This window comes from Peromyscus eremicus, chromosome 6 (genome assembly GCF_949786415.1).
Source record: "Peromyscus eremicus chromosome 6, PerEre_H2_v1, whole genome shotgun sequence".
NCBI classification, from domain to species: Eukaryota; Metazoa; Chordata; class Mammalia; order Rodentia; family Cricetidae; genus Peromyscus; species Peromyscus eremicus.
In genome coordinates, this window is record NC_081421.1 from 2612279 (window position 1) to 2638174 (window position 25896).

The 25896-nt window shown below is 43.0% G+C and overlaps 1 protein-coding gene across 1 annotated transcript; it reads left to right on the forward strand.

Annotated features, from left to right (window-relative positions):
* The first annotated feature begins 4122 nt into the window (after positions 1–4122).
* On the forward strand, positions 4123–21665 carry Sertm1 (serine rich and transmembrane domain containing 1). Its single transcript, XM_059264658.1, has 3 exons — positions 4123–4229; positions 4724–4889; positions 20825–21665. The coding sequence occupies exon 3, from the start codon at positions 21016–21018 to the stop codon at positions 21337–21339; it is 324 nt and encodes a 107-aa protein (XP_059120641.1). The 5' UTR covers positions 4123–4229; positions 4724–4889; positions 20825–21015; the 3' UTR covers positions 21340–21665.
* The last annotated feature ends 4231 nt before the right edge of the window (positions 21666–25896 follow it).

The window sequence follows — 25896 nt, forward strand, 5'->3', positions numbered from 1 at the left end:
GCCAATGCTCTTAACCATTGAGCCATTTTCCTAGCCCCAGAGATAATATTTTAAGTGTGCACTATATTCTGACCTGTAGCTAAGAACCAGGTACATTGGTACCATTTTGCAAGTGTGTACATTAAACATCCCTGACCACAATTTTATAAAATAGATACTGCTCTATCCAGTTTGTAGATCAAGAAATGAGACTCCAAGAGTTTGTATAATTGAGTTACATCACCATCACACACATAGTAAGAGTCTGTGTCAGATTTTAATGATTCTCTATTATTCCAAATTCCACATGTTTTCAGTACCCATTTCTCCCCAAATAACACTGAATTGGGTGAAAGGCTAGCCCTCAAGCTCACCAGAAGCTATGTCTCCAGAGTCTGCATGTGAATACCCTTCAGATTCTGCCTTGCCAGTATCCAAAGAGGACACCTGTAAGTAAACTTGATGATTAATATTTCCTAGATATTTGTACATGAGAGAAGAAGAAGAAGAAGAAGAAGAAGAAGAAGAAGAAGAAGAAGAAGAAGAAGAAGAAGAGGAGGAGGAGGAGGAGGAGGAGGAGGAGGAGGAGGAGGAGGAGGAGGAGGGGGAGGGGGAGGAGGGGGAGGAGGAAAGGAGGAGCAGAAGCATTGATTCCCATACCAGCCATCTACCAAGTTCTTCACTGCTGTAGGAGGCAATAGGGGAATTTCATATCATTTAAAATAGAGGGTATAATTATTAATCAATTTTAATTCAAATAAAGGGGGTAATGAAGAGTTATACACAACTGAAAAAATACAAAGACCCCTAAACAGACTGGCATGTGTTCTCTAGGCCATGTTTGGGTACCCCTTTCTTTTCTTGTGTACTGTTAGAAAATTGGCTTTGATAATGAGCTAAAAGCCTAACATCACTAGAATTTATCTGATGTCAAACTGGGAAGGCAAGAAGTTCTAGCCCTGAAGCAAAGAACTTGGATAATCACTAACCATATATAATGCAGTGAGTGGTCTTGCCCCAAAAATATATGTATAACTAGAACCTATGAATGTGTGCTTGGGGGACAGCTGAAGGTCTAGTTAAGACTCAAATGTTTTGCTAGACTGAGGTGGAACTTGGAACTAATAAAACTCAGAAGAGAAGAAACACATAGAGAAGATGAAGATGGGTGGCAACTGGGGTGATCCATCTGCCTACAAGCTGAGAGCCACAAGGGTAGCCAGAATCTAGGAAAAAAGGCATGCAACAATTCTTCTCAGAGCTTCCAAAAGGGACCAAGTGACAATTTGATGTCTCCTTGTTTAAAGCCATCATGAGAAAAGAAGCCAGCTTATGCCAGTCTAGCGGGGGGTGGGGAGGGGGTTGGGGGGGTGGGAGAGCCCAGGCAGCAACCAGCCTTCCTCCACCTCTCTCTGAAACTCACAGGGCCTCTGCAGGATTCTCAATGGAGACCCTGAACTAGAACCACATGGAGTGTGAAAGCAGACTATGGGGCTAGGGCTAGAGATCTTAGACACAGATGTTTGAGAACAACTGTCCTGAAGGCTGACAGGCTCAACTCTCTTCTCTGAGTTTTCAGAGTTTCCTAAGTAAAAGTCAACTGGCCATGACATAATTTTAGGAGGCATGGAGAACTTCTCTTTCAATGATAAAACAATCCTGTATATAACAACCCAGTGTAATGAATATGGTTGCTCAGGAAGAGGATTAGCGAAAATGCAAGGTAGAATTTACCAAATAGTGAGTAGGAGGCGGTTCTAGTCTGCTTCTCTGCTGCTGTGACAGACATCATGACTAGGGGAGAAAAGGATTTATTTGACTTATAGGTTACAGTCTATCATGAAGGAAAGTTAGGGCAGGAACTCAGACAAGAACCTGGGGGCTGAACTGAAGCAGAGACCATGGAGGAACACTGGTTATTGGCTTGCTCAGCCTATCCTCTTATATAACCCAGGATTGCCTGTGGTGATACTTTATTTGTGCTGAAGTGTGATTTTATTTGTATGTTAATAAATAAAGTTTGCCTGGAGACCAGAGGTCATAGCAAGCCAGGGACAGCAGTTAGGCAGTGGTAGCCCACGCCCTTAATCTAATCACATGGCAGGCAGAGTCTCTGTGTGGTCAAGGACACAGCCAAGCATGGTGACACAAGCCTTTAATTTCAGTACCAACCATAGAGACCTGGAGGTCTGTATAAACAGGCAGTGATGAGGAAGTCATGTGGTTGGGTTTAGAGCCAATGAGAAGGCAGAACAGAAAGGCAATAAAAACACAAGTCAAAAGGAAGAAACTCTCTGGGCAAGTGACTGCAGTGAGGTCGTAAGATAAGGTAGTCGTGACTCTCTGATCTCTTTGGCTATTTACCTCTGTATTTGGCTCTGTGTATCTTACTAAGACTGTTTAGAATTTTGTCTACAATCGCCTACTCAGGGGTGGCACTGCCCGCCGTGGGCTGGGTCCTTTCACATCAACAATTAATCAAGAAAATGCCCCCCATAGACTTGCATGTAGGCAGACCTGATGGAACCATTTTCTGAGTTGAGGTTCCCTCTGCTCAGGTGGCTCTAGTTTGTGTCAACATGACAAAGAAACCAGCCAGCACAGGGGTAGATGATGTAACAGAACTCACAGAAGTGGCAACTGGAAAAATGGGGGAGGTTTGCCAACCTGGCAAGGTGGCACACATCAGTAATCCCAGCAGCACTTGGGATGCTGAGGCAGAAGAAACATAAATTTGAGGTTGGTCTAGAATACACAGGGCGTCCCAGTCCAGGGTTGCATAGTGAGACCTTGTCTCAAAAGCAAGCAAACAAACAGGAAATGGGTGAGCTCTGGAGCACAAATGCTGGAAGAGAAGCCTCCTTGAACTTGCCCGCTTGACAACACTGCTCATTAAGTCCTCCTGCATTTTTATTTTGTTTTAAATGAGATGGAGTCTCAGATAGCCAAGATTGGCTAGGTAGCTAAAGACGGCCTTGGACTTCTGATCCTCTGCCTCCACCTTTGGAGTGTTGAGAGCACATAGGCATGTACCACCATGCCGAATTTATGTGGTACTAGGAATGAAATCCAGAATCTTCTCTGCCTAGGCAAGCACTCTGCCAACTGAGCTATATATCCAGCCCCACTCTTGCATTTTAGATGAGGCACATGCAGACCCATGTAGAAAAGTCTCACGAGCCCTGGACAGGGAAGAGAAGAAATACAGCATGGTCTTTACTCACAATGATACCTCAGAGTTTAGCTCCCTGCCTGTCTCTACCTGGAAAACCAATGAACATGGACAGAAGTCGTGTGGTCCAGGAGCTGGGCGCTGTTGAACAGCGGGGTGTGCACGTGGTCATAGGGACTTCGGCATCCCGGTACTCTGTTGATCTGCTTTCCAGCCAAAGAAAAATGGGTCTCAAGGTGGAAATCCATCTATAAAAAGTGACCAACACTTCCCAGGACTCGGTGCTTCAGACCACATACATAGAGCAGCCAATTGGGTCCTTGAATGGCTGAGTAAAAGGAACCCAGCTGAAATATCTAAAGAAGCCCAGGCGTGGAAGGCTCTCGTTCCCGAATTCCTTTATATGACTGTGACAGTTGTTCGTGGAGATTTTCATGAGTATCTGTGACTAGCAGTCATAGAAACCATGGTCCTATTCATTCATTTGATGGTTTCTCAGAGGACTGAGAGGGCGTTAAGGAGAAAGGCTGAACTGGGGGAGGGGTGTCGAAGGTGAAATTCGTCATAGGAGGAGGCAATGTCCCCACGCAGTTCGCCTTTGGGAGTAGGGGCTACACAGGACTCATAAAGACGTAAAAGGAGAAACTTTGGAAGGAAGGGGATGCTCTCCCCTGCGCCTAAAAGAAATCTCAGCCCCACCACATACCCCCACAAAAGTTCACCGCACCACACCTGCCTTCCCCAGATGGGGCTCCCCGCGCCAACGCCTCCACATCCTCCAACCACGGTGTAAGCTCCTCCCTCGTCAGAGCTTGGCGCTGTCCTAGCGCTTGAGCGCCCCGGCGGGCAGCTGGGAGTGGGCCCGGCTCTCAGCCATTGGTCGCGCGGCCCCTGAGGGCGGAGGGACGCTGCAGAGCCGGGCACAGTCAGCCGGGTGCCCACTCCCACTGCGCCCGCCGCCCGTGCGCTCTGATCGCGCACCGCGTCCCCTCGGTGCATTCCCTGGGACCGCCGTGTGGGCGCGCATCGCCAAGGCTGGGCCGCCGCCCCACCCCAACGCCAGAGTCCAGATCCGCATGTCAGTGAGCCCGGGCACAGGAGTGGGGAACTGAGACGTACGGGGCGAGGAGCAATGGCAGAGGGCTCGTCCCCAGAGAGGGTAGCCGGACGCCCCGCCTAGGGTGGCAGTGGGATCCCTTAGCTTCAGGATTCTTTATCCCAGACTCTCCTGGGACTACTTAAGATTTGGCTCCTTGCTGTGTAATACCTCCGAATCTTTCCTTCTCGTAGCTGGACGCATCCTTAGGGTCCTGAAACAGGCCCTGCAGCCCAGCTCTCAGGGTCTTAGGGACACTCAGCCAGCTACAGCTGGATCCACCTGGGGCCCGGCAGGCAATGCCCTTGACCCAGGGATGATCTGCTCGGTTCCCTGCACAAGGAGTCAGGAAAGTCTGCCCTCCAGTCTGCCGCTGCTAAGGTTGATTCCCCTGCCGACAGTGTACACTTTGTAATACGTTTCTGGTGCCTTTTGTGTGGGTTTTGCGGTGTGTGAGAGCTTTTCTTTATTTCCAGGGTCATCTGTTCCTTTCTGGGGAGTCACCACGCGCACATTGACGGCTGGCATTGCTCTGTGCTGTATTCCCTTGAGTCGTCTCTCTTGTCTTCGGGTGGCTGCAAATTCGGATAAGTTTTTCCCCGGCGCTGAACACTTGGGTTCCCGGGAGGAGCTTTCTTCTGGGTAAGTAATGCACCCTCAACCCTTCGCTTTCCCGGGATGCGAGACTGCCTGCAGCCCTGCGCCTCCCAGGCCAGAGAAAGGTTCGCGCATTATGGGCAAATGTTTGAATTCCCGTTAAGACGGAATAATAAGCAATGTGCCCTCCTCCTGAGAGCAGAGAGACACGTTCGTTCTCAGGAACGTCTTGTTGAAGACCAGGACTATGCCTGTGCGCTTTGCGTGGCCAGATGTCTGGTCCCACGGGCTCACTCGGGTTTGGCATCAGGTTCCAATGACTGGGTCTGTTTCTTAATGTCCTTCGTTTTCCCTGCTGGTTTATTTTCCTGGGGAGAACGTTCTACTGAAGCACTTCAGTTCGGTGGGTCTTGTTTAGAGGCTAGATGGTTAGAGAAGGTCAAAGCCATCGTATTGGACAAGGCTCCCCTTGCAGGTACCCAGAGCAGGAGACTGGGCAGCCACCGACCCTGTCCTGAGTTCCACCCAGGAATCCCTCCTAAGGATGTTTATTCTAGGGTGCTTTTCGCTTTCTATTCCTCTGATTCATTGTTCAGACAACGGAAAAGAGGCAAGATTGTTGTCTTTTCTTAAACTATTTGCTGTTTTGCTATCCTGCCGCCCAATATTAAAGAGTATACGTAATTGTCTTAGTTGGCCAACTAGACTATAAATAAGATTACTTTGTGATCTAGCCCGTAGTAGGTCTTAAATATCGGGCTGTAACTGAATGTGCTTCGATTTTGCTGGAAAGGCTTCTTGTTCCCACCTACCACATACACACAAGGCACAGCCTTCAGCAAAAGAAAGTTGAGGTGCTGGTGGGTAAAGTTGCCTGGTGAGACTACAACCTGACCACCTTGAAATGCTGGGCAAAGTGGAGACAGAGAAAGGCTTCCTGGCTCCACTAGTACTCGGGGGCCACTGAGCTCCAGGAAGCGGGTAGGGTATTCCATTTCGTATTCTGATTTGGGGGTGGGGGACTCATTTCTCATCTTTATTCCTCTTCAAAACGCAAAGTGCTTTGAAAAGCAGCTCAGAGCATATTCATGGCTGTCACTGAAGAAGCTTGGTCTAAGGTAAGATGGATTCTGCTCCCCCTTGCTCTTGGTCAGATTAGCTTACCACGTTTACTAGATGTTTGTGAGATGCCCAAGTGTGTCTGATGTTGAGATAACAGCCATGCTCTCTTGCATGCCACCTGTGGATTCTTATGCAGGCTTCCTGACTTCTTCTTCTTCTTCTTCCTGGCTTCCTTTATCCTACTTAATGAGAGAGATGAGCGATGGCGGGAATGATTGGTCATCATGATTAATTGTATGAGTGGGTCACTGAGTAACCTTGGGGTTATCATTCACTATAAGGGTGAAAGATGAGCCCATCTCAGGTAAAAGTTCTCTCATTCAGCCTCTATTTCCAGCAGGATCAGTTTGGAGTTCATTTGATAATAGTTCTATACTCACTCTTTTCCCTGCACTTATATTTTACTATTCTTATTTTATATAGTGATTTTTACATTTAACATATTATCAGAAAGAAATGGCAAGAGTGGATCATATTGTATTACACATTACTATATTAATATAAGGTATCATAGGCCCAAATTTTATTAACTTGTACCATTACTCATAATGAAAGCTAAAGGAAAAATAACAAAGCCTTTCGGTTAGTTCATAGACAAAGGTGCTCAAGCTGTAAGTACATGAATAGGCAGGACTCCTCTCAGACAATATGTGCGTGTAAAGGATCCAGAGAGGCTTAGGTGAAGTCCTGGACAAATTAAATTCAAGAAGTCTATCTGGGCATTCACTGGCCATTCCAGGATGGCATGGTGCAGAGCCAAAGTCTGTGGTCCTAAGTTCTGATTCTAATGTTTGAGATGTGACCACAGCGTACAGCATTCTGAGGCCGACTGTCTCTTGACACCAGAATTTCTTCTTCAGGCATTCCCTAGGGATATGACCATGCTCATGGTCACAATTTGAATCCAGTTTATCATTTAACCAAGTTTGGCAGTGAGACGTGAGAGAGAGAGACTGACCAGTTCCTAACATTCAAGAAACCATATCTGCATTAACAGCATCTCTGGTTTGAAATGGTACAGCCCAGCCAAAAACAGTATGAGTATGGCAGAGCTCTGAATTCTTATCAAGAACTGAACATGTCATTATGCCATTGACAGACCCAAGGTCTTAACTGTAAATTTCCTGTCTATTGTCTCACATTAAGATATAAATTCAGTCTAGGTTAAAGTATGATTGTGGAGATAGTTGTTTGATATTGATAGTTTTGTAAACAATAATGAAAGGCTCTGATAAATATCAGCCTGTGATAACTACTACGGAGGTCACTTAAAGAAAGTAAGAGACTGAGTTCAGCTTCTGATGGGAAACAAAAGAAGAGGTAGCTATAATCCCTAATTTTAAATTCAGAAATACAGGATGATGCCCACAGTAGACCCCTAACTCTGTTATATTCACATTATGAGATACTCTTCCATTTACTTTACAAGCATACTCTTCCATTTCTTCCTTAGCTATCGTCAATGACTGACCAGATACAATTTCAGCTTTGTTAGTCACTAACAAAAACCACAATTGGTTATGAGTATATATGTGCAGATCTTACTCTGTATCTCAAAGCTTAATTTTTTGCTACAAATAAATTATTTATAAAACATAGGGAAAGTTCATGCATATTCTGAGTACTTACCATTCTGAGTAACTATGATTTTATACAGGATCACTTATTCATTCAGTAAATATTCTTTTGCTTGTAAAAAATAGAATATGGGCTGTCTCTCCAAGAAGCTTCAAGTTTATTTTTTATTTCATTCATTCATGCAACTGTCTAGCAAATATTCATTGATCATGCACAGGTATGCTTTGTGGGTAGCAAGGTAAGTAAAATAATTGGTCCTTTCATCTGGGGGTTTACAGTCCATTAAAATCCTAGCACAAACATGGTATACTGAAATATATAAATGCTTATGGAGAGAATGTAGAATGTAGCTTGAGAATACAGAGGAGGAAGCCAGAAATTTGCATGGAGAAAGTAGGTGGAGATTATGAGATTAAATGTAAGTGCTGAAAAATTAATTGGGAAATTCTGAGCAGTTTGGTATGCCTGGAACATCTTTCTTAGATGTAATGGAGGTAAATATATTGGAAAAGTAGCCTAGGACATGTACTACAGAACATATAATATAAGACAAATTATGTCTTTTTAGATTTCTTAGTCAAGGTGGTGTATAAAACATGTGCACAAGGAAATAGCCTTTTCCAGACACAACAGGGGAGACACACATGACCTCATACACAGCTTGACAAGCATGCACAAGCCCTGCACAGCTCAAGCCAGACAAAATCACAGCACAAACACGGGATGTGGGCACGAAGTCCCACCCCTCGCCAGGAAGTATTTGCAAAAAATAGCTTCTGGGAGAGGGAAAATCCATTTTCTTCAATGGAGTGACACTGGGCATCTCAACCACACTCCAGGGCAGACCCCATGGCTGGGAGTATTTGGACAAGACAAAACAAACTCCATATTGTTTTGGTGTTTTTTTTTTTTAAATTTCATTCTTTTAAAGAGAAAGAACATGATGTGGGATGAGCTGTGGGGGTGGATTTGGGAGGAGTTAGGGGATGGGAAAGAATATGATAAAAATATACTGTATGAAATTATCAAAGAATAAATCAGAAAGGGAAATAAATGTGCACCGACTGTATGCACATGATATTTTATCCTTTCCTGTGTGTATTACATAATTAATGACTTTTATTGAATGAATATTGAAAAGTATTGCTTTTCTGAACCAAAAGCAGTAGCCTTCACCCTAATTTCTATGATGGGCTGCTTTTTAACTTGAAGCTACTTTTAATATCATTGTCGCCTGCCACCTATTCCCCTAGAAACCATTTGTCCCCATGGAAGATTTTTCTTGTACTCTAACACATTTCAGTTCAAGAGGGAATATATTTTTGGCTCTATTTACTGGTAGATTGTTGTACTAACTATTAATATACAAAGTCTTAGTGAACATGTTATACATTCAATGTGTGTGGCTGCTACTCAGGTTAGGCTTCTTAGCAGTCACATTCTTGGAGACCCATCATAAAATCTGCTGTCACTGTAGACTAAGACTTTGTATTAGTCATTATAAGGTGGATCACATGGCAGTATCAAAACCCACAATGAGTGTTTACCCACTGTTAAGTTAATGTTACATGCCAATGGCATCAGCAAGAGCTAAAAGCAGTTGCTGTGGTGATTCGGGGACTCTTACACAGTCACTGCCCCAGAGAAAAGGGATGTGGCAACCCTTGCTCTGGTCACATGTTTCCTGTCGTGACACATCATGGTTTCTACAATTCATTAGCTCTAAGCAGGTGATATGATGGCCACCCTACATTCAGACAGAGTGGGAACACTACAACAGACACAGAGGGAGGGAAACTGGAGCATTTCCTCCGTGGCGACTCCAGGTCTTAAAGGATCTCTCTCCCACCCTCAGCCTCCTGAAGAAAATAAATATGATGAACATAGAACTTAAAGACATAAGGATGTAGATATGAATTCCAACTCTGCCTCTAAGTGCATGAGTGACTTGGAGCATCATTTTGTAAAAGGTAAAAAGTTAATAGTAACTGCCCTGAAGAGTCATAAAGATGGAAAGACACATATGAACGGTCTCCCCCTCTCTCTCCCTCTCCCTGTACTTTTCCCCCTTACTTTCTCCCAGAATTAGTACATGTTGCTTACCAACAACTTCTCACAGCTAGCATCCATGTGGTGCTGCTGGTTTTCCCACTGGCTTGTCTGGCTCTTTTTCCCACTAGAGACATCCAGGGTTTCCCTCCCTTTTCCCATCATGCTCTGAAAATTGCCCTTCCGCACATCCCCTGCCTCTTTCTTCTACTTATAGCATTCTTCTTCATGGCATACCTCTCTGCATGCCAGCTCACAGCACTGAAATAAGAAAGAAAAAAGAACAGATAACTGAGGTTAAATGTGTGCCTCTGACCAAGACTATTTTATGAATAGGTAAGGCAGTGAGCTTGTAGAAAGGATTATTCATTAGTTCCTCTCTCAAACTGTATTTGTTTATATTTTAGAAAAATGTATAACCATTTTGCATAGGTCACCTATGGAATCATCTGTTTTCTACAAATAAGTCTCAGTTATTTTTCAATTTCGCCTTCTTAGATGTCGAAGTTGAAGTACGTGCTAGGGGAACTGAGCCAACACTTGTTTTTTGCTTCCGTATTGCATTTGGCAGAGTCTGGTCCTGAGTTATTATCTAAAATGACAACAAGCTGCTGAGGGCTCGGGTTCCTCCGACACTCTGTAGATAGCCTGGCATATCGTTTATTTTGTTCGGTGTTACAGGAATATGTTGATATTCTTTGTAAGCCAGACCTTTGAGCTCACTCTGTGGGGTTCAGGGGGAGGGAGGTAAATACACTAGGTTCTACAACCCTATTCTCACACAAAGGATGAGCAGAGTCTCAGAAGTCCCATATCGGAACACACTTCCCTAGTGAAAAGCACAGCATCCTGTGCTCCCTGCTATTGTGGTCTACACAGAGATTCAGGTAAGAGAGTATCTGTCCCCTTGTAGGGATGGTGACATTTGCAATCTACATCTCAAATCCAACTTGTCTAGTCTTCATCATTTCAGAGTATCTTTCTGCACCCCTGTCTTATCAGTGATGAATGGAAAGCCCACAAATCAATGCTCCCAAGTATTTAATTTACAGCTGTGTTTGGAATTGACTAGGTTCAGTTCATAAATCATTTACTGGCTCCTCGTTCCAGAGAATTCTGAGCCTGGACTGTAGGAGACATTGTAGGATGATGTTTGTTTGGCCTCCTACCTCTCTGGAGAACTCATCCAAACCCGGATGATCCAGGAGATGCTCACTACTTAGGGATTGTGAGAAGCATGAGTGCGTTGATCTGTGAAACTTGCTGTTTGCAGCCTGTGTGTTTTCTTTGGCTGCCTAGGTAACGGCTCTATTTCTGTCTAGTTTATCTACTACTGTTATTTCCCAGGTCTCTACTTTAAACCTGGACCTTGGTAGCAGTTGTGGGCTCTCCACAAGTCTCTCAGAGTCTGCCTGCTCTGTAGGACTAGGATGCTTCCATAGTGATGCATTTGCCTGGATATTTAAGATATAAAAGGGATATCTGTGGCTGCCTCTGAAGGTGATGGATGATGACAGAGGGACATGCCTGGATTACTTGATCCAGGGGACCCACGGGACATTCATTTCAATGGATAGTAATGGTAGTGGATTCATGAGTAAGGCTCACTGGTTTCTGGTTCCCATACACAATCCTTTTTACCAGGGACCATACCGCAATTGTTTATCGTGACCACCTGTGAGATAGGGGGACATCATGGTAGTAGCAAAGAGTTGAATTTTTTGATGCTCATTGAAGCACCATGCTGCCACCCTTGTATTTCTTTAGAAGCATCTAACATTTGGGCTGAATTTCAGCTTATTATTCTAAACATATTTTCTTGAAATCTTTCCAAAAATTCATGAAAACTTGCAAGAGTCCTAACAGTGAACACCCATATATCCTTAGATTAGAGCAACTAGTTGTTAACACATTGACACATTTGTTTTACTGTATTTCTATGCATATGTACATGTATGCACCTTTGTGTTACTTGAAGGTTTCTTGCTAATGTGGCTAGCTATTTCAATATAATATTTCCTAAGAATACTTTCTTATTTACTTAAATTTAATTTGGAAATTAACTATTGATGTAATCTAACATATAGTCTTTATGTTTGAGCCATCTTATATGTTTAGTCCAGGCTGGCCTTGAACCTATGATCCTCTACAAAGTGTGGGGATTACAGATATGTTCCACTGTCTTGGATCCTTAATGTCCTTTATAACAAAGCTTTTTTTAAAATTTTAATTTATCTAAGATCCATCAAGAATTCTGCATTGCATTAAGGGGGATAAGTGTTGAAATCTGGGTCTTTCTCTCATTGCTCTCAGTATTCAGATGGCATAAATCATGTCATATGACCAAAACTGAATGCTTTCAAAACTTAGCCAGTGCAAGCTAGCAATTACTAAGCATTATTCTTCTTAAATACCCACTTTTTTCTACAAAAAGCTTCATCACACTTTGAGTGTCTGCCATTGAGGACTGGAAGAATGAGGGATTTATTTGGCAAAATTCATCTGTAAGTGTTACACTAAATACTTGGCTAATATCCAGATAATATGTGCAATTTGTATAATCAACTAAGTTCTACTTGTAGCTGCATTACAAGAGATGATGGTTCATTAATCCAAGCAAGTGTTATAGCTAGGTTTTAAATGCATTTAAGTCAGAGACTCTCTGAGCTGGGATTCCTGTAGAAAATGGATGATACATAGCATTTATACACCATTGGGATGCTTTAATACACTGTCTGACGCTTCACTTCAAACAAACGCAGGGTATTTGTAAAGACAGAGGTATGAAAAGCACCTGGTTGACTATTTTGTCAATGCTGAAGCTCTCTCTAGACAAGCTATGAAATCACCTGCTTTTCAATTTGTGGTTACGTGTATGATTTTATGGATCAATTACAGTTTTCAGTCTGCAGTGTATTGTTATGAGCGAACTTGAAAATTGGATATATTAGATAATTTGCATTCCTTTCTTCTCTATGCCTTGATTATCAAGATATTTTAAGTGGATATAAATTTGAGATCTTGGTTAGAATAAATAAACTGTTCAGTGGCCATACATTCTGTATGTTGGAAACACACACATGTGCACACACGCGCGCGTGCACACACACACACACATAATAATAAATATTTATAGGACCTCATACAAACAGAAACATATACATTAGATACCTTATCTGAAATGTCTATGAGAAATATAAGGAAATGGAGTGAAGAATGGAAGGAAAAGCGGATTAAGATCACAGCAAGGCATGAACTGTAAAAAACGTCTTGGTGTATAAGGAGGGGGTCAGTGACAGAAAGTAAAAAGGAAAGGTAGTATGGGCAGAAAGTGAGTGGTGACAACTCACACTTTCTTGTCCTCAATAGCCTACAGCTGCCCCCTTCTGAGGAGTCTGCATAGACTTAGGGGGGACTTGATCAGCGACTGTGGAAGCATTAATTTCCCAAGCTCTTCCCTGTTCCCTTAGAGCAGTCTAGGAGACACACAGAGGCTTCTGAAGCTGAAGGATATCTGGCATTGGTGTGTAAAGAATTTAAAAGGTATTTCCATCTCAAAGATTTATGATAATTACAAACTTTATTAGAACAATTTTTTTCTAGATATTACACTAGAACAGGAAATGTTCCAAGCATATTTTCACTGGAAAAACATACGTTGAGTAGAAATTATTTTACAGTTGTGGTTACCTGCACAAGACCTGCACAGGCTGGGGATGTGATCTCTAGGCCTAACCCTTAACTGAGGAGCTATTGGTGGTTACTACCTGCTGACAGAGGGACAGTCATTATTCTTGGAGGATGTGGTCCCTGGTAGGTTTCCCATGATGCAGTGAGTGACCTCATACGCAAGCACTAATTAATCGGACTTAGCAGACCAGCACTAATTGGATTTAGTGGGTTATCAAAAGGAAAAAGAAGATATGAAGTTGGTAGGGAGCATGTTGGTGGAGATACTGGGGGAGGTGAGGAAAGATGAGGGTGGAGATTATATTTTATTGTATACATATATCAAATCCTCGAAGAATAAAAAATTATTATAAAACTATTTTAATTGAAGAGATAAAATGGGACATAATAAGAAAGAATAGAACCTCCTTTGCCTCTACCACAGCATGGCTTAATGTAAATTCTTAAAAAACGCATTCAGATTGTATAAAAGTATGGAAGACAATTTGTACACTAATTCTATGGTTTAAACAATCCTAGCAATTTTAAGGATAAAAATTGTTTTTTTTTTAACACAACCAAAAAAAATAAAAAACTGGAAATGATCAGAATTGAGTATGAGGAGAAAGGAGAACAGAACTCCTCATTAAAACTGGAGTAACGTTTTGAAAGGCATCTTGACTTTGACTGTTCTCCCCAGATTTGTTACAGCCTGGCCTGTGATCGGTCATTACTTCCCTGCTGGTTCTTTCTGTAAATGATCCCGTTAGCATGGCCTTTCCTCCCCATCCCAAAAGTGACTTCCATCCTCCACTACTTCTTAACCAGTCATGTTTCATCTGACCTTGAAGTCATGGCTTTTGTCGTCTTGACATAGTCCAGTCACCCATGCATGGTCGGCCCACGCACAAGTGTGGGAACTTTCTTCTTGGCCTTTTCCCCAACACCATGGAAGAATCATAAAAATGCTATGCCCAGAACTACTTTTGTGATGACCTTTTTTTTTTTTTTTTTTTTTTTTAAATTTAGGCAGTTGCCTAGTTAAATCACCTATCCATCTTATTCCAAGATTCTAGTATTTGGGAATGAATATTTTGCCAAGGTAGTGATTTAGGTATAAAATCTTTTCAGAAGCATAAATAAGCTAAAAAATTATTAGGAGCAACAGTTTAACTTTCTCCCCTAAAACACTATTACATAGATGCAAAGGACTGATACCTAAATCATTTTTGAGAATGTATAAGATAGAAAGTTAGACTATATTCCCTTTGCAATGCTTTCATGTTTTTATAACATCTCTGAATCAATTCTGCTTTGCATATCAAAAAAGTGTATTTGTGATATTATATCTTAAATGAATAATTAATTTCTAAAATAATTAGGATAAAATCCATTGTCTAACAAAGCAGTATTGATCTTATTTTTCATTCATTTATTTAATAACATTTATTATTATTGTTGTTGTTGTTAGTGTGTGTGTGTGTGTGTGTGTGTGTGTGTGTGTGTGTGTGTGTGTGTGGTTGTGAGTATTTGCACATGAGTGCAGTGCCTGAGGAGTCCAAAAGTGTTAGATCCCCTGGAAATGGAGTTTCAGACAGTTGTGAGCCACCTGCCATGGGTGCTGGGAGCCAAATTCAGACCCTCCACAGGAGCTGTACACGCTCCTAACCGCTGGGCCGTCTCTCTAGCCTTACATTCGTTTGCTTGTTCATCCATTCATTCATTCATTTCTGAGTAAACATCGGACTGACTCTGAAAATACCTTGAGTAGATAAGAGATTTGGCTGAGAGGGAGACCCTGAAGATGGATTGGATCCACAGCTGCCCTGGAACTGATTTGAAAAACAAATCACTGACACAGAGCTTTCACTTTCATGTTGTAAAAGTGCAATAAGGAAGTTTTCTGCTCATTCATTTGAATTGAGAGAGCAGAGGACTGTGCACTTTAACTTTCCACTATACTCTATCTAGTAGGGATCCATGAATTCCAGTGCACTGTGCAGAACTTCCAATCCCTTCTGCTAAGAGACCCTTCCAGCTCAGCGGTTCTCGACCTTCCTAATTCTGTGACCCTTTAATACAGTTCCTCATGTTGTGAACCTTCCTAATGCTGTAACCCTTTAAAACAATTCCTCATGTTGTGGTGACCCCCAACCATAAATTTTTTTCATTCTACTTCATAACTGTACTTTTGCTACTGTTATGAATCATAACATAAATATTTTTGGAGATAGAGGTTTGCCAAAGGGGTCACAATCCCCAGGTTGAGAACCACTTTCCTAGCTCACTGGCTGATAGCCTCTGGATGCAGTCTCTTTCCTTCGCTGGGTTTTGATTTTTGGACAGATACAATGAGTCATGATGAGTGTTCATGCAGAATTCTGCTCTCCTAGTGTTCTGATAAGTAAGAACACTTCTCAAGTGGGAAAATAGTGGCTAGCTGAACAAGCTTTGAGTAAGCATAGCTCATTAGTTATAAACCTTACTTTGATTACTGCAAGCCTAGGTTTGTGCTTACCGTTGAATGAGAATAAGGATTTTCATTTAGAGAGAGTGATGGGGAGAATTATGGTCAGCACCAGTCTTCTCTTTCATTTCACACGACCTAACGCCAAGGCAAAGAGAAAGCATTAGAGAGAAGCTAATTACACAAAGCATGAAGGAATGGCTGAAAGGCAAGGTCTTATACAATACACCCTTCTTTCTAATAAGCCAAAGACAGCTTTGCTCAGATGGAGTAGAATCTCTTCTGGATCCTGGCAGTAGTAGTTCCTAAGTGTCCTAGAGAAAAATGACCGATACGTCACCAGAAACGATCAACTGCGTTACAGTATTTAATCTTACATCTGCGCAGGAGTATGGCACTCATGTGAGAACCTTATCACACAGCTCTAAATTCCTAATGCCTTGGGGGGATCACTTTTTGGTATGGCACAGCAGGACTTGGTACTGATGAAATGTTGACATACCTTCATTTATCTTAATAGCTAGGTAATGGTTTAAGGAGTGACCTCAAGGATACAAAGTAGCTTGTCTCTGTTTTACACAACAACAAAACTTTAAACACTTCTTACCCACATAGGAACTTGAATGGCGTCTTCATAGGCCAGCATTCCTGTACTACAATGGAGGTTGGCCGACAGGCTGAGTTTCATAAATTGCTGTGTTAGAATTTGGGCCTTGTCACATCTCTGCTCATGCGCCATGTATCCTCCACATACCTCACGGTGTGTAGTGTGAGAGAACTCTGAGGTGAGGACTGGCCAATTCTTCTCTTCAGAAGGGAAGGAGGGATCAAAGTGCACACTACAGTTCAGTTCTTTCAAATGGTCACAGTCCCATGGGCGTGGAGGTGTATGCCAGCTCTCAGGAACTAAGGCAGGGGAATTGTAAGTTCAAAGCCAGCCTGGGCAGCAGAGTGAGACTCTATCTTAAAAGATAAAGAGAAAATTTGAACTTACACTCTTTATAACCTCCTCATGGAAAAAAAGGATCAATTGTCTATGAGAGGCTGGGTATGGTGCCAAATTAACAAACAAACTTGGTCATATGTGTGCTGTCTCGCCACACCCCATATCACTGAGCTCATGGAGAGCATGGCAAGCCCCACCTTGCTCAATTTAATAGGTCACTACCTTTGGTATAGTTCTTTCCAGGACAAGTTTTTATTCCAAGAAAGAAAGAGAGACTTGGCTGGCCATGAACTGTCTTGGTTGCCTCAAAATAAATAAATAAATAAATAAATAAATAAATAAATAAATAAATAAATAAATAAATATAAAAATCTTCTGTCTGAGAATGGCTCTGAAAAAAAAAATCAAAATCTTTCCCTGTATCTAAGAATGACTTGAGATGAGAGGTTGCTGTCGATACCCTGAGACAGGTCAAGGCTATGCATTTAAGATGAAGTCACCCTCTTCTCTGCCTTAGCCTCATCTGTGAGAAAGAGCTGGGAAGTGCCATCCCGAAACACTCTCCTGTGATTTCTTTTCCACGGTACCACCTGTCACGGCATTAAACAAGGACGGGTTTGGTTATCACCAGCATTATACACCGACCACTGGATAAAACATCCACCAGACAGAAAGAGCATCTGCCAGTTTTTCAAAACTCCAAGAAGGAAATGAGAATTGATGTTACCAAATTAAAATCATCTCCAGCAATGCGTATCCCCAATTGTTTCAGAGTAGAACAGTAAGATCAAATTTGGGCTGCTGTCATTTTACATTAAGAGGCAATCTGGAAATGATACTCAATTTGTAAAATTAGGGAGACAGCCTTCAGAGCAGAAGATATTTCACTCTGAAATTGAATATGCTTTTATTTTCTACCCTTATCCGCAGGCCACATAGGAGACCCACAGCTTCTTAGTATTTTCTGTGAACTGTTCCACAGGCAGCTGAGGCTTCCAGGGCAGAAGGTGACCTTCGGGAAGAACAAAGGTCCTCTCCGGACAGTTACCCTGAAAAGAGAGACCTTGGTCAGAACAGCAATCTGCAGACACGTGTCAGCCTTGCCTCTGACATTCTGGTACCACAGTAACATTGCCTGGGCCTCCAGCATTAGAAAATGATACTCATCTGAGTGGCAGAAAGAGCAGCTTGAGAAAGGCCAGTCAGTTCTGGCTGAACTTGTGACCTTATGTTAGAGCTGTGACACTGACAGAGATCTCAAAACACCACTTGTCTTTCTAGGCCTGTAGAAGGAACCCCCTACTCACTAATGTTTTAACTGGGAAGGTCTCCCCCTACCCCAGGGCGATTATAGGAACAGAACAATCTTACCACAAGCCTACCTGGAGTAGTAGGAAGACAATCACTGTGGCACAAGCAGGAAACTGATCTCTCAAGACTAGCTGTGTGTCGTTGGGTATATGGGCACAGTCCTTTCATCCCAGCACTCATGAGGCTGAGGCAGAAGGATGAAAAGTTTGAGACCAGCCTGAGACACACAAGACCCTGCCCCCAAACAAAACAAACTCAAGCTGTAGGCTTGCTCAAGGTGGCTGGCAGCCAGGAGCTAATGACCCAAGTCTTGTCATTTGACTTTTCCATCCACTATTGAGGAAACCAAGGATACAATTTAAGCATGGTTCTAGCTACTTCTCTCTCACTGTCTAGCTACATACCCTGAGTAAACCTCAGATTCTTTGTACCCCAGTTTCTCATCTGCAAAGCAGGTGCAATCCCTATCCTACTTTCCCCAGAAAGGGTTTTGAGGAACAGAGGGTGCCCGGTCCTTACCTTCTTTGCTCATTCCAGAAGAGGAATAGAGGCCTTGCTACCAGAATAAAGAGTGGATGGTAAGCGGTGGAGCTTCGCAGAAGCCAGAAGCTGGGACTTATTATCTGCCTATAACTCTAGCTCTTGTCAAATCAGCTAACGTCTGTGCATCTCCTCTTTCCCCGGCTGCACTGTGGTTGGGCCGGGACATCCGGGGTACTTCTCTGCTTTAGTCTATCAGGCTTCTATACTAATTCTCTCTTCTTGCATCATGCTGCCTCTAAGACCCCTTAACTTTATTCTCCAGAAATGAACGGCTGGATCATGTAAGTGCTGTAAAAAGGGTGGGTGTTGCCAAATCAGGGTGACACATTTGTACTCCCACTGCAATTCCTTTTATCATTTTTTTATTTTTTTTAAAGATTGTTAGGAGCCTGCAGCAGCTTAATAGAGTTAAAAACACCAGGCAAAACAGAATGGTGAAGTGGGAGTCTAATTATTTTAGGAACTAGTAAGACATTGTTGCTAGCCCACATTGAGGCACTCAGCAAGACTCATTACTCTGTGTAAAACTTGATGGAGACAACCCTTTCTGAGGTGTTCCCAATCCAGGGATCATCAGTCCTGGTCATAGCAGCAAGTGTCATACACTTAAAGCTTCTGCCACTTAGATTTGAAGAAGAGAAGTAGGGAGTGGGCATTCTCAGATAAAATGTTGGGCAGTGTTTTAGAAGGGAAAGCCAGGGACACAGTGGGTGTCACCCTGTCACCATTTTACCACACTGAAGTAAGATGTAGAAACTTAATAGAAAAATAGCCTCATACCAGAAGGAGCTAGGAAGAGACTCTTTAATGGACCTGAAGAAAGTTTTAGAATTTTCTACCTGGAGATATTCTTTATTAAGGCTATGTCTCTCACAAAGTGAAGAACTTTCTTTGCACCAGAGTAACAGGAAAGCACTCTATTTCCATACACCTTAGAAACACACACACACACACACACACACACACACACACACACACAACACAGAGCCCATTTAATGTTTCTCTTTTTTTTATTTTTTTTACTGTTTCTCTTATGTACATGTGTTTAGGGCTGAACACTTGGAATTAGACAACTCAGGGTGCTCAACCATGCAGAAGACTCATTTCTCTCTCTCTCTCTCTCTCTCTCTCTCTCTCTCTCTCTCTCTCTCTCTCTCTCTCTCTCTCTCTCTCTCTGTCTCTCTCTGTCTCAGCAGCCATGGATTGCCTGTATCTCTTCAGCTAGGGGTGGAATCTTATGGGATTTCCTCACTCACATTGGCAAGTCAACTGGTGCCGCCATTGTGCAAGTCTTGTTCAGATGACCACATTGTTGGGATTTCGAGGGTGCACAACGAAGACACTGTCTCACAGCAAATGTTTCTACTCCCTCCTCTGCGATGTTCTTGAACCTTAAGTATAGGGGTTTTGCTGTAGAAGTAACAACTACGACTATGTACACCATGACATACATGTATTCTCTGAATTTTGATAAGTTTTTGGATCTCTGTGATAGTCTCCAAACAGAAATATTCTTAAGGAAACCCTATGCCTGATTCCTTGCACTATAACCACAACTAGCATACCTCTTATCTACCTTATGAATTAATTCACTCTAAGGATTCCAGTCTCCTTCAGACTTTCAGTCAGTTAATAGTCATGTAAGCATGATACTGAAAATTTCTTTCCCTGAAAGTTAGGGTTCAAGTGGGAGAGTAAGGAATGGTGAGTAATTTGAGTCTCAAACTGAAATCTCTTGCTAGCAAACGCTATACTGTCTTCATCATTCAGAGGGAACCCAACCTTAGGAAAAGGAAACACATAAGAATGAACCCTGATCGCATGGCAACAAAATTTTATTAATAAATCAAAACATTAGACAAAAGGCAAACACTGGGACCTGTGTTGGTCAAGAGTTGGCTGTATGTAGCCTGTGCAGAGTGGATTTTTGTGAAGGAGGGAGTTTTGGATCTGAACTTCGGTTCCCATCTCAGAGCATCCACTTGCAGTGTCTGCTAGAATCACAGTGGGACACATCAGATGTATATTTTTCTTTTTTACTCTCTTTTTAGTTCCTTGGAGGAACCTGGCACCTAGGATACTGTGAAGGGAAAATTGAAGCTCATTTCTGCATCTCATTTATAATAAAAAGACATAAACATTATTTGTCTTTCAGGGAATTATTTCATTCTTTTTCCTCCCCGGTGGGTTTAATAATTAAGCCTCACTGAAAGAAAAACTAAAAAGCTCAATGACAGATGTGTTATTTCCTGACAAGTGCGCTGAGCTGTGTCTTTGTTTTTTTTTTTTCTACAGTCTCTGTGGACAACTGATCCCTGATGCTGCCTTTGTTTAAAGACCAAGACATTTCGTTGTGCTGCTAGTCCAGCCTGTGACTCCTGCTGCTGTTGTCATGAAAAGGCAATGCCAATTTCAGCAGTCTTAAGCCCGGTGTGAAACTTTTGTGCGCATCTACTCACACCACGCCACACCCCCCATTTGTAGAGATGTCTGGGGCTGGCCCTTCCTCTGGATTTGCAGGAAGTGTGGACAATGGAACTTTTCTGGAGCTGTTTCCCACGTCGCTATCCACATCGGTAGACGCGTCCTCGGGCCACCTCTCCAATGTCTACATCTATGTGTCCATATTCCTCAGCCTCCTGGCCTTCCTGCTTCTGCTGTTAATCATTGCTCTCCAGAGGCTGAAAAATATCATCTCCTCCAGTTCCTCCTACCCGGAGTACCCAAGTGATGCTGGGAGCTCTTTCACCAATTTGGAAGTCTGTAGTATCTCCTCTCAGAGGTCTACTTTTTCAAACCTGTCATCGTGAAGAAAATGGAAGGATAGTCTGAGTGAGCACGGCTTTGGTTTCTCCATACAGAAGGAGCTGCTTCATGACAGAAATGACTGTGTTGGGTTGACCTGTGTTCCTCTTTCATTTTTTATTTCTTTTCTGCTCAGGATGTGTTCCATTTATGAGAGGAGGAGCCAGCGCTGACAGAAATGTAGGTAAACGTTGAAGTGTGGGATTCTGCCCAAAGTTCTTGGCCAGCATGGAGGCTGGTCAGCTCTGTGCTGGACGCCACAGACTCAGCTGAGGACTTCTGGGGATGCTAGTTAGAGGCTCTTCTACACTGCCTCTTCCGAAGCCCTGGGACTAACTGAGCCGGCAGAAACATTAAAAAAACAAACAAACAAACAAACAAACAAAAAAACCAAGGAGACTATTCAGAAGATATTTTCTGTATTTAACAGATAAAGCGGAGACGGTATATGAGAGAGAGGGAGGGGGAGGGGGAGAACTTAGATTTAACATATAAAGTTTCCAAATGGAGGTTAAAATAGGCTGAATGTTTTTCTCTAGTTTCACCTCAGCAGATGTCACAGACGATGAGAAGAAGTCATTTGGGAACGTTCTGGGGGGAGTTGAAAGCTTCAACAGCACAGGGAAAGTGTGTCGTCGCCTTGCAGTTGCTCGGCTTTTCTGCTCTTGGGTTTGCTCTGGGCTTCTTTTGCGGTCACCATGCTCTCCAGCTATGGAACCCTTTGTGACAGTTGCTGTTGCCATGACTAAGTGAAGCACAGAAGAGGCGCAATTCATTTTCAGTCCCTCACTATCGTTTCCATCCAGTAGGAATTAAACGTAGAGAAATATTTGTTCAGTTGTATTTTATAGAGTAATACTCTTAGCGGCTGTGTGAGCCTTCACTGCATCTGTCTTTAAAGCTTTCCTGCAGAACAACATTGTCTCTAGGGAGGCAGGTATTTGCTCACCCTAGTTTGCAAACCTTGGGGACTCTATTGCTGATATTTGTGTCACACTCCATGAACGTGATGTGTCTCTGATAACTTGTTTATGTTGACAAAATATTCTGCACTGGGTTTCTAAGGGGGAGAGTTTATGCTAAAAGCTGCAGACATTGCAGTTGGGTCGCTGCACATACTTCCGGGCTGCTGGAAGCTACTATACTGAAGCCAACCACGGGTGTCCCTGAGATGAGGCACAGCTGTGAGCACAAGCATGGTGTGTGCAGGGAATCGAGCAAAGCCAATTATAGTTTCTTATGGATAAGAATTTACACTCAGTTTTTTAAAAAATAAATGGTTCACAGCCTGAACACTGAGCTGGGTAAACCCTGGGTGCCACTATGCCAATATACTAGTCTTTCTTGGGCAAACCAGCTATCCCCTGTTCAAAAATGTAATAATCTTAAACACTGGAACTTCAGCACATCCCTTGGATGGACTGTGCAGTCAGAACTGCCCAGGGACAGGAATGGGAGAAAGAGTTCAATATTTTACAGGCCCTGCCTGACAGCCGAGGCATGTGGAGGTTTGGAAACTGGAAAGGAAGATCAACAGCTGCTTCCTTCTTTTTACTCCACAATCAAATCAGGACATACTTAGCTACTTACATATCAAAACCATCCACAGACACCACTGGACCAGGACAGATGCTGTCCTAAAATGCTGTCACTGAAAGTGTGACTCAACGCATCGTAGAGTCTTGGAGAAGTTCTGCATTTGGGTGGTTATTGCCATTCTCTGAGTTTCTGTGGGCACATGTACACATGTAACGGTATACACACAGTGTGTACACACAGCTACATGTATGTCTGCACATATTTCCAGGGGAAAGTTGTGTGAGAGCTATCAGGATTACAGAAGCGTCTGTAATGTAATGTTACTGCTACTCTTTTGATAATTCTTGTGCTATTTTGGTCCTGAGGTTATTGGTTAAAGAGATCTTAATGAGTGAAAAGACAAACATCTCATATGACAGACAACCTGGTTAGGCCTTGTCCTGGGGAGGGAGCTTTCTATCCTTTTCTACTGGAATAGATTCAAAGACTTCAGGCAGGAAAACTACTTAAGTCAAATCCCCTCGCCTCTGCAGGCACACTCCCCCAGCCACATGATTTCTGCTCCCCATGATAACTGGAATAATTACCAGCAAGACGCAAAGATAGAAAATAGGAGTCACCACTAAACACTGCACACGTTGAGATGAGTTGGTCTCGTTGGAAAGGTTCAGAGAGACTGGAAAGCAGGTCTATGAATAAAGAGGTGCAGTCTGTTGAAAACCTGACTTCTTGTTTTGTTCAGCGGCTTACTCTTCCTAGAGAAGACACCTCACCTAAGAGTTCTAAGTATACCTATAGAATCTGTAGCCATGTAACATTCATATACTAAATGCCTATGGGGGCTGGAGAGATGGCTCAGTGGATAAGAGAGCTGGATGCTTTTCCAGAGGACCTGGGTTCAAGTGCCAGCACCCGTGGTGGGTGGATCACAACTACCTGTAATTCCAGCTCCAGGGGATCTGACGCCATCTTCTGGCCTCAGGCACTCACACACACAGCACACACCTGTACATTCTATATAGTGTATCTATGGAGTGTGTGGATGTGTTTTGATGCATATCACCACTGCTTTCCCCTAACGAAGAATCAACAATGTATGACCTAGTGCCAGCCTCTCCTCGTCACTCCCTCTTGGCAGTGGGGGAGTCTCAGATTGGCCTAATGAGAATTACTTCACAAGAATACTTGGAAATTCTATAAGTTCCTACCAAATCAAGCATCTAAAAGTCACAGAAGGCCCCAGGTGCTGAGGAGGAGGAGGACGAGGAGGAAAGCCTCTCTCTTCTCCACAAGCCCCAGGAGTAAGGCAATAAATATGGCTCACATATACTTAGGAAGAGAACTTTGCTCTCAGGCACTGCCCACCTAACTGCAGCGTCTCCAATCTGAGCACTGGCCCACCTGCCACCCACTCCCAGACCTACTTCAACCTCCTCTCCGGCTGGAGTATGGAATCCAGGCCACCCTCCTAAGCATGGGGGAACGCTGCTATTGTGATGGGTTTGGAGGGAAAGAAGTGAGCAAGGTCCTCTCTCTCTCTTATCAAATCCCTTTGTTCCTACCACTCCACCTTCACAAGACGAAGCATTGTAGCAGGCTAGAGGATTGAAGGGGTTTATTTGATGAGACAAAAATATGTACATTGTATATACCAAGACACTCCCACAGCCTACAGGAGAATCACACAATGACAGGACAGTCAAATCTTCAAAGACAAACGCCAGTTTTGGTTGATGTCCTGCCTTGATATCAGCTTCCCACTTGTCACCAACGCCAGGTCCCACCTCCTCATTCTCCATTACCCTTGGGGGTTCATCTCCATCAGTCCAGTGCACAGCACCTCAGCCTAAAGGCTGAGTATCCAAGACAGATTGCTCCTCATTGTTTGTGGAAAGACTAAGACACCACCTCAATGCTTAAAGCCCTCTCAGCTCAACTTAACCCAGCTTTCCATGGCAAAAAGAAGTTATTTCCCCCTCGTGGATCCTTCCATTTCAAATAAATGCCCAAGCCACTAACACTCTATGAAACATTTCCTGTTCATACTAATTTTATTTTATTGTGTTTCTGACCTTTCTTCTGATGGCAGAGACCTCATCAAACCACCCCAAATGTAGGTTTTCTTTTTCTTAGCTGGAGTCCACACTCTGTAGGAGGTATGTCATCCTGAACACTGTAAGAAATGGTTAGCAAGCATTTATGAAATAGATGGATGCATACTTTGGTTCTGGATGGAGCAGACAGACGTAGCTCCTGCTCTCCTGAAACATGAAATCTAGTGAAGCAAGTACTCAGAAGAACATGAAAAAGAAATATATACAGTTGTAGTGTCTGTGAGTGCAACTGAGAAAAAGCAGTTGTGAAGTGACAGACCCCAAGGGAAATTCACGTAGGAAAATACTTGAAGGCTGTCAGAAAGAGTCTCTGAAAAGAGAGGAGAATATACAAAATCCCTATAGTAGGGAGAGCCGTGGCCCTTGCAAGCACAACAGTTAGTGCTGGAGTCTGAGATGTGATATTGGAAGGTGGAGGGGTCAGGTCAACCAAGGGCTCATAAGTTTTATAATTGAATTTATGTTTAAGAAAGATTACTCTAATTTCTTTGTGGAAGAGAGACCAAAGATGGACAAAAAGTCCTAGTCAGATGCATTCTGGGTGGGATATGGGAGTGGGTGGAGAGTTGTTCTGTCTGCTACAAATATCTACTCATCTGCTAGCCATGGAGACAGCCTGAGCTAAGAGTGAGTTTCTCACACAACCCATCCCTCCTACACTAATTGTTTGCAATCCTACCCCCCATACACACACACACACACACACACACACACACACACACACACACACACACCTTCTTAGACTCCTCGCTCCTCTCCTGACTTGTCCCCAGTTGGCCCTTATTTAAAGTCTTTCAATCATTTTCAGTCCACATGGCAACTCTTACTCCAATATTTTTAACATGTTGTATGACTAATACTCCCAACAAAACTCTAATGCCACAGTAAAGTTGCAGCATTAAAAATCTT

What these genes read in the sequence shown, in the direction of transcription:
- Sertm1 (XM_059264658.1), top strand. Translation starts at nt 21,016, where the DNA reads ATGTCTGGGGCTGGCCCTTCCTCTGGATTTGCAGGAAGTGTGGACAAT.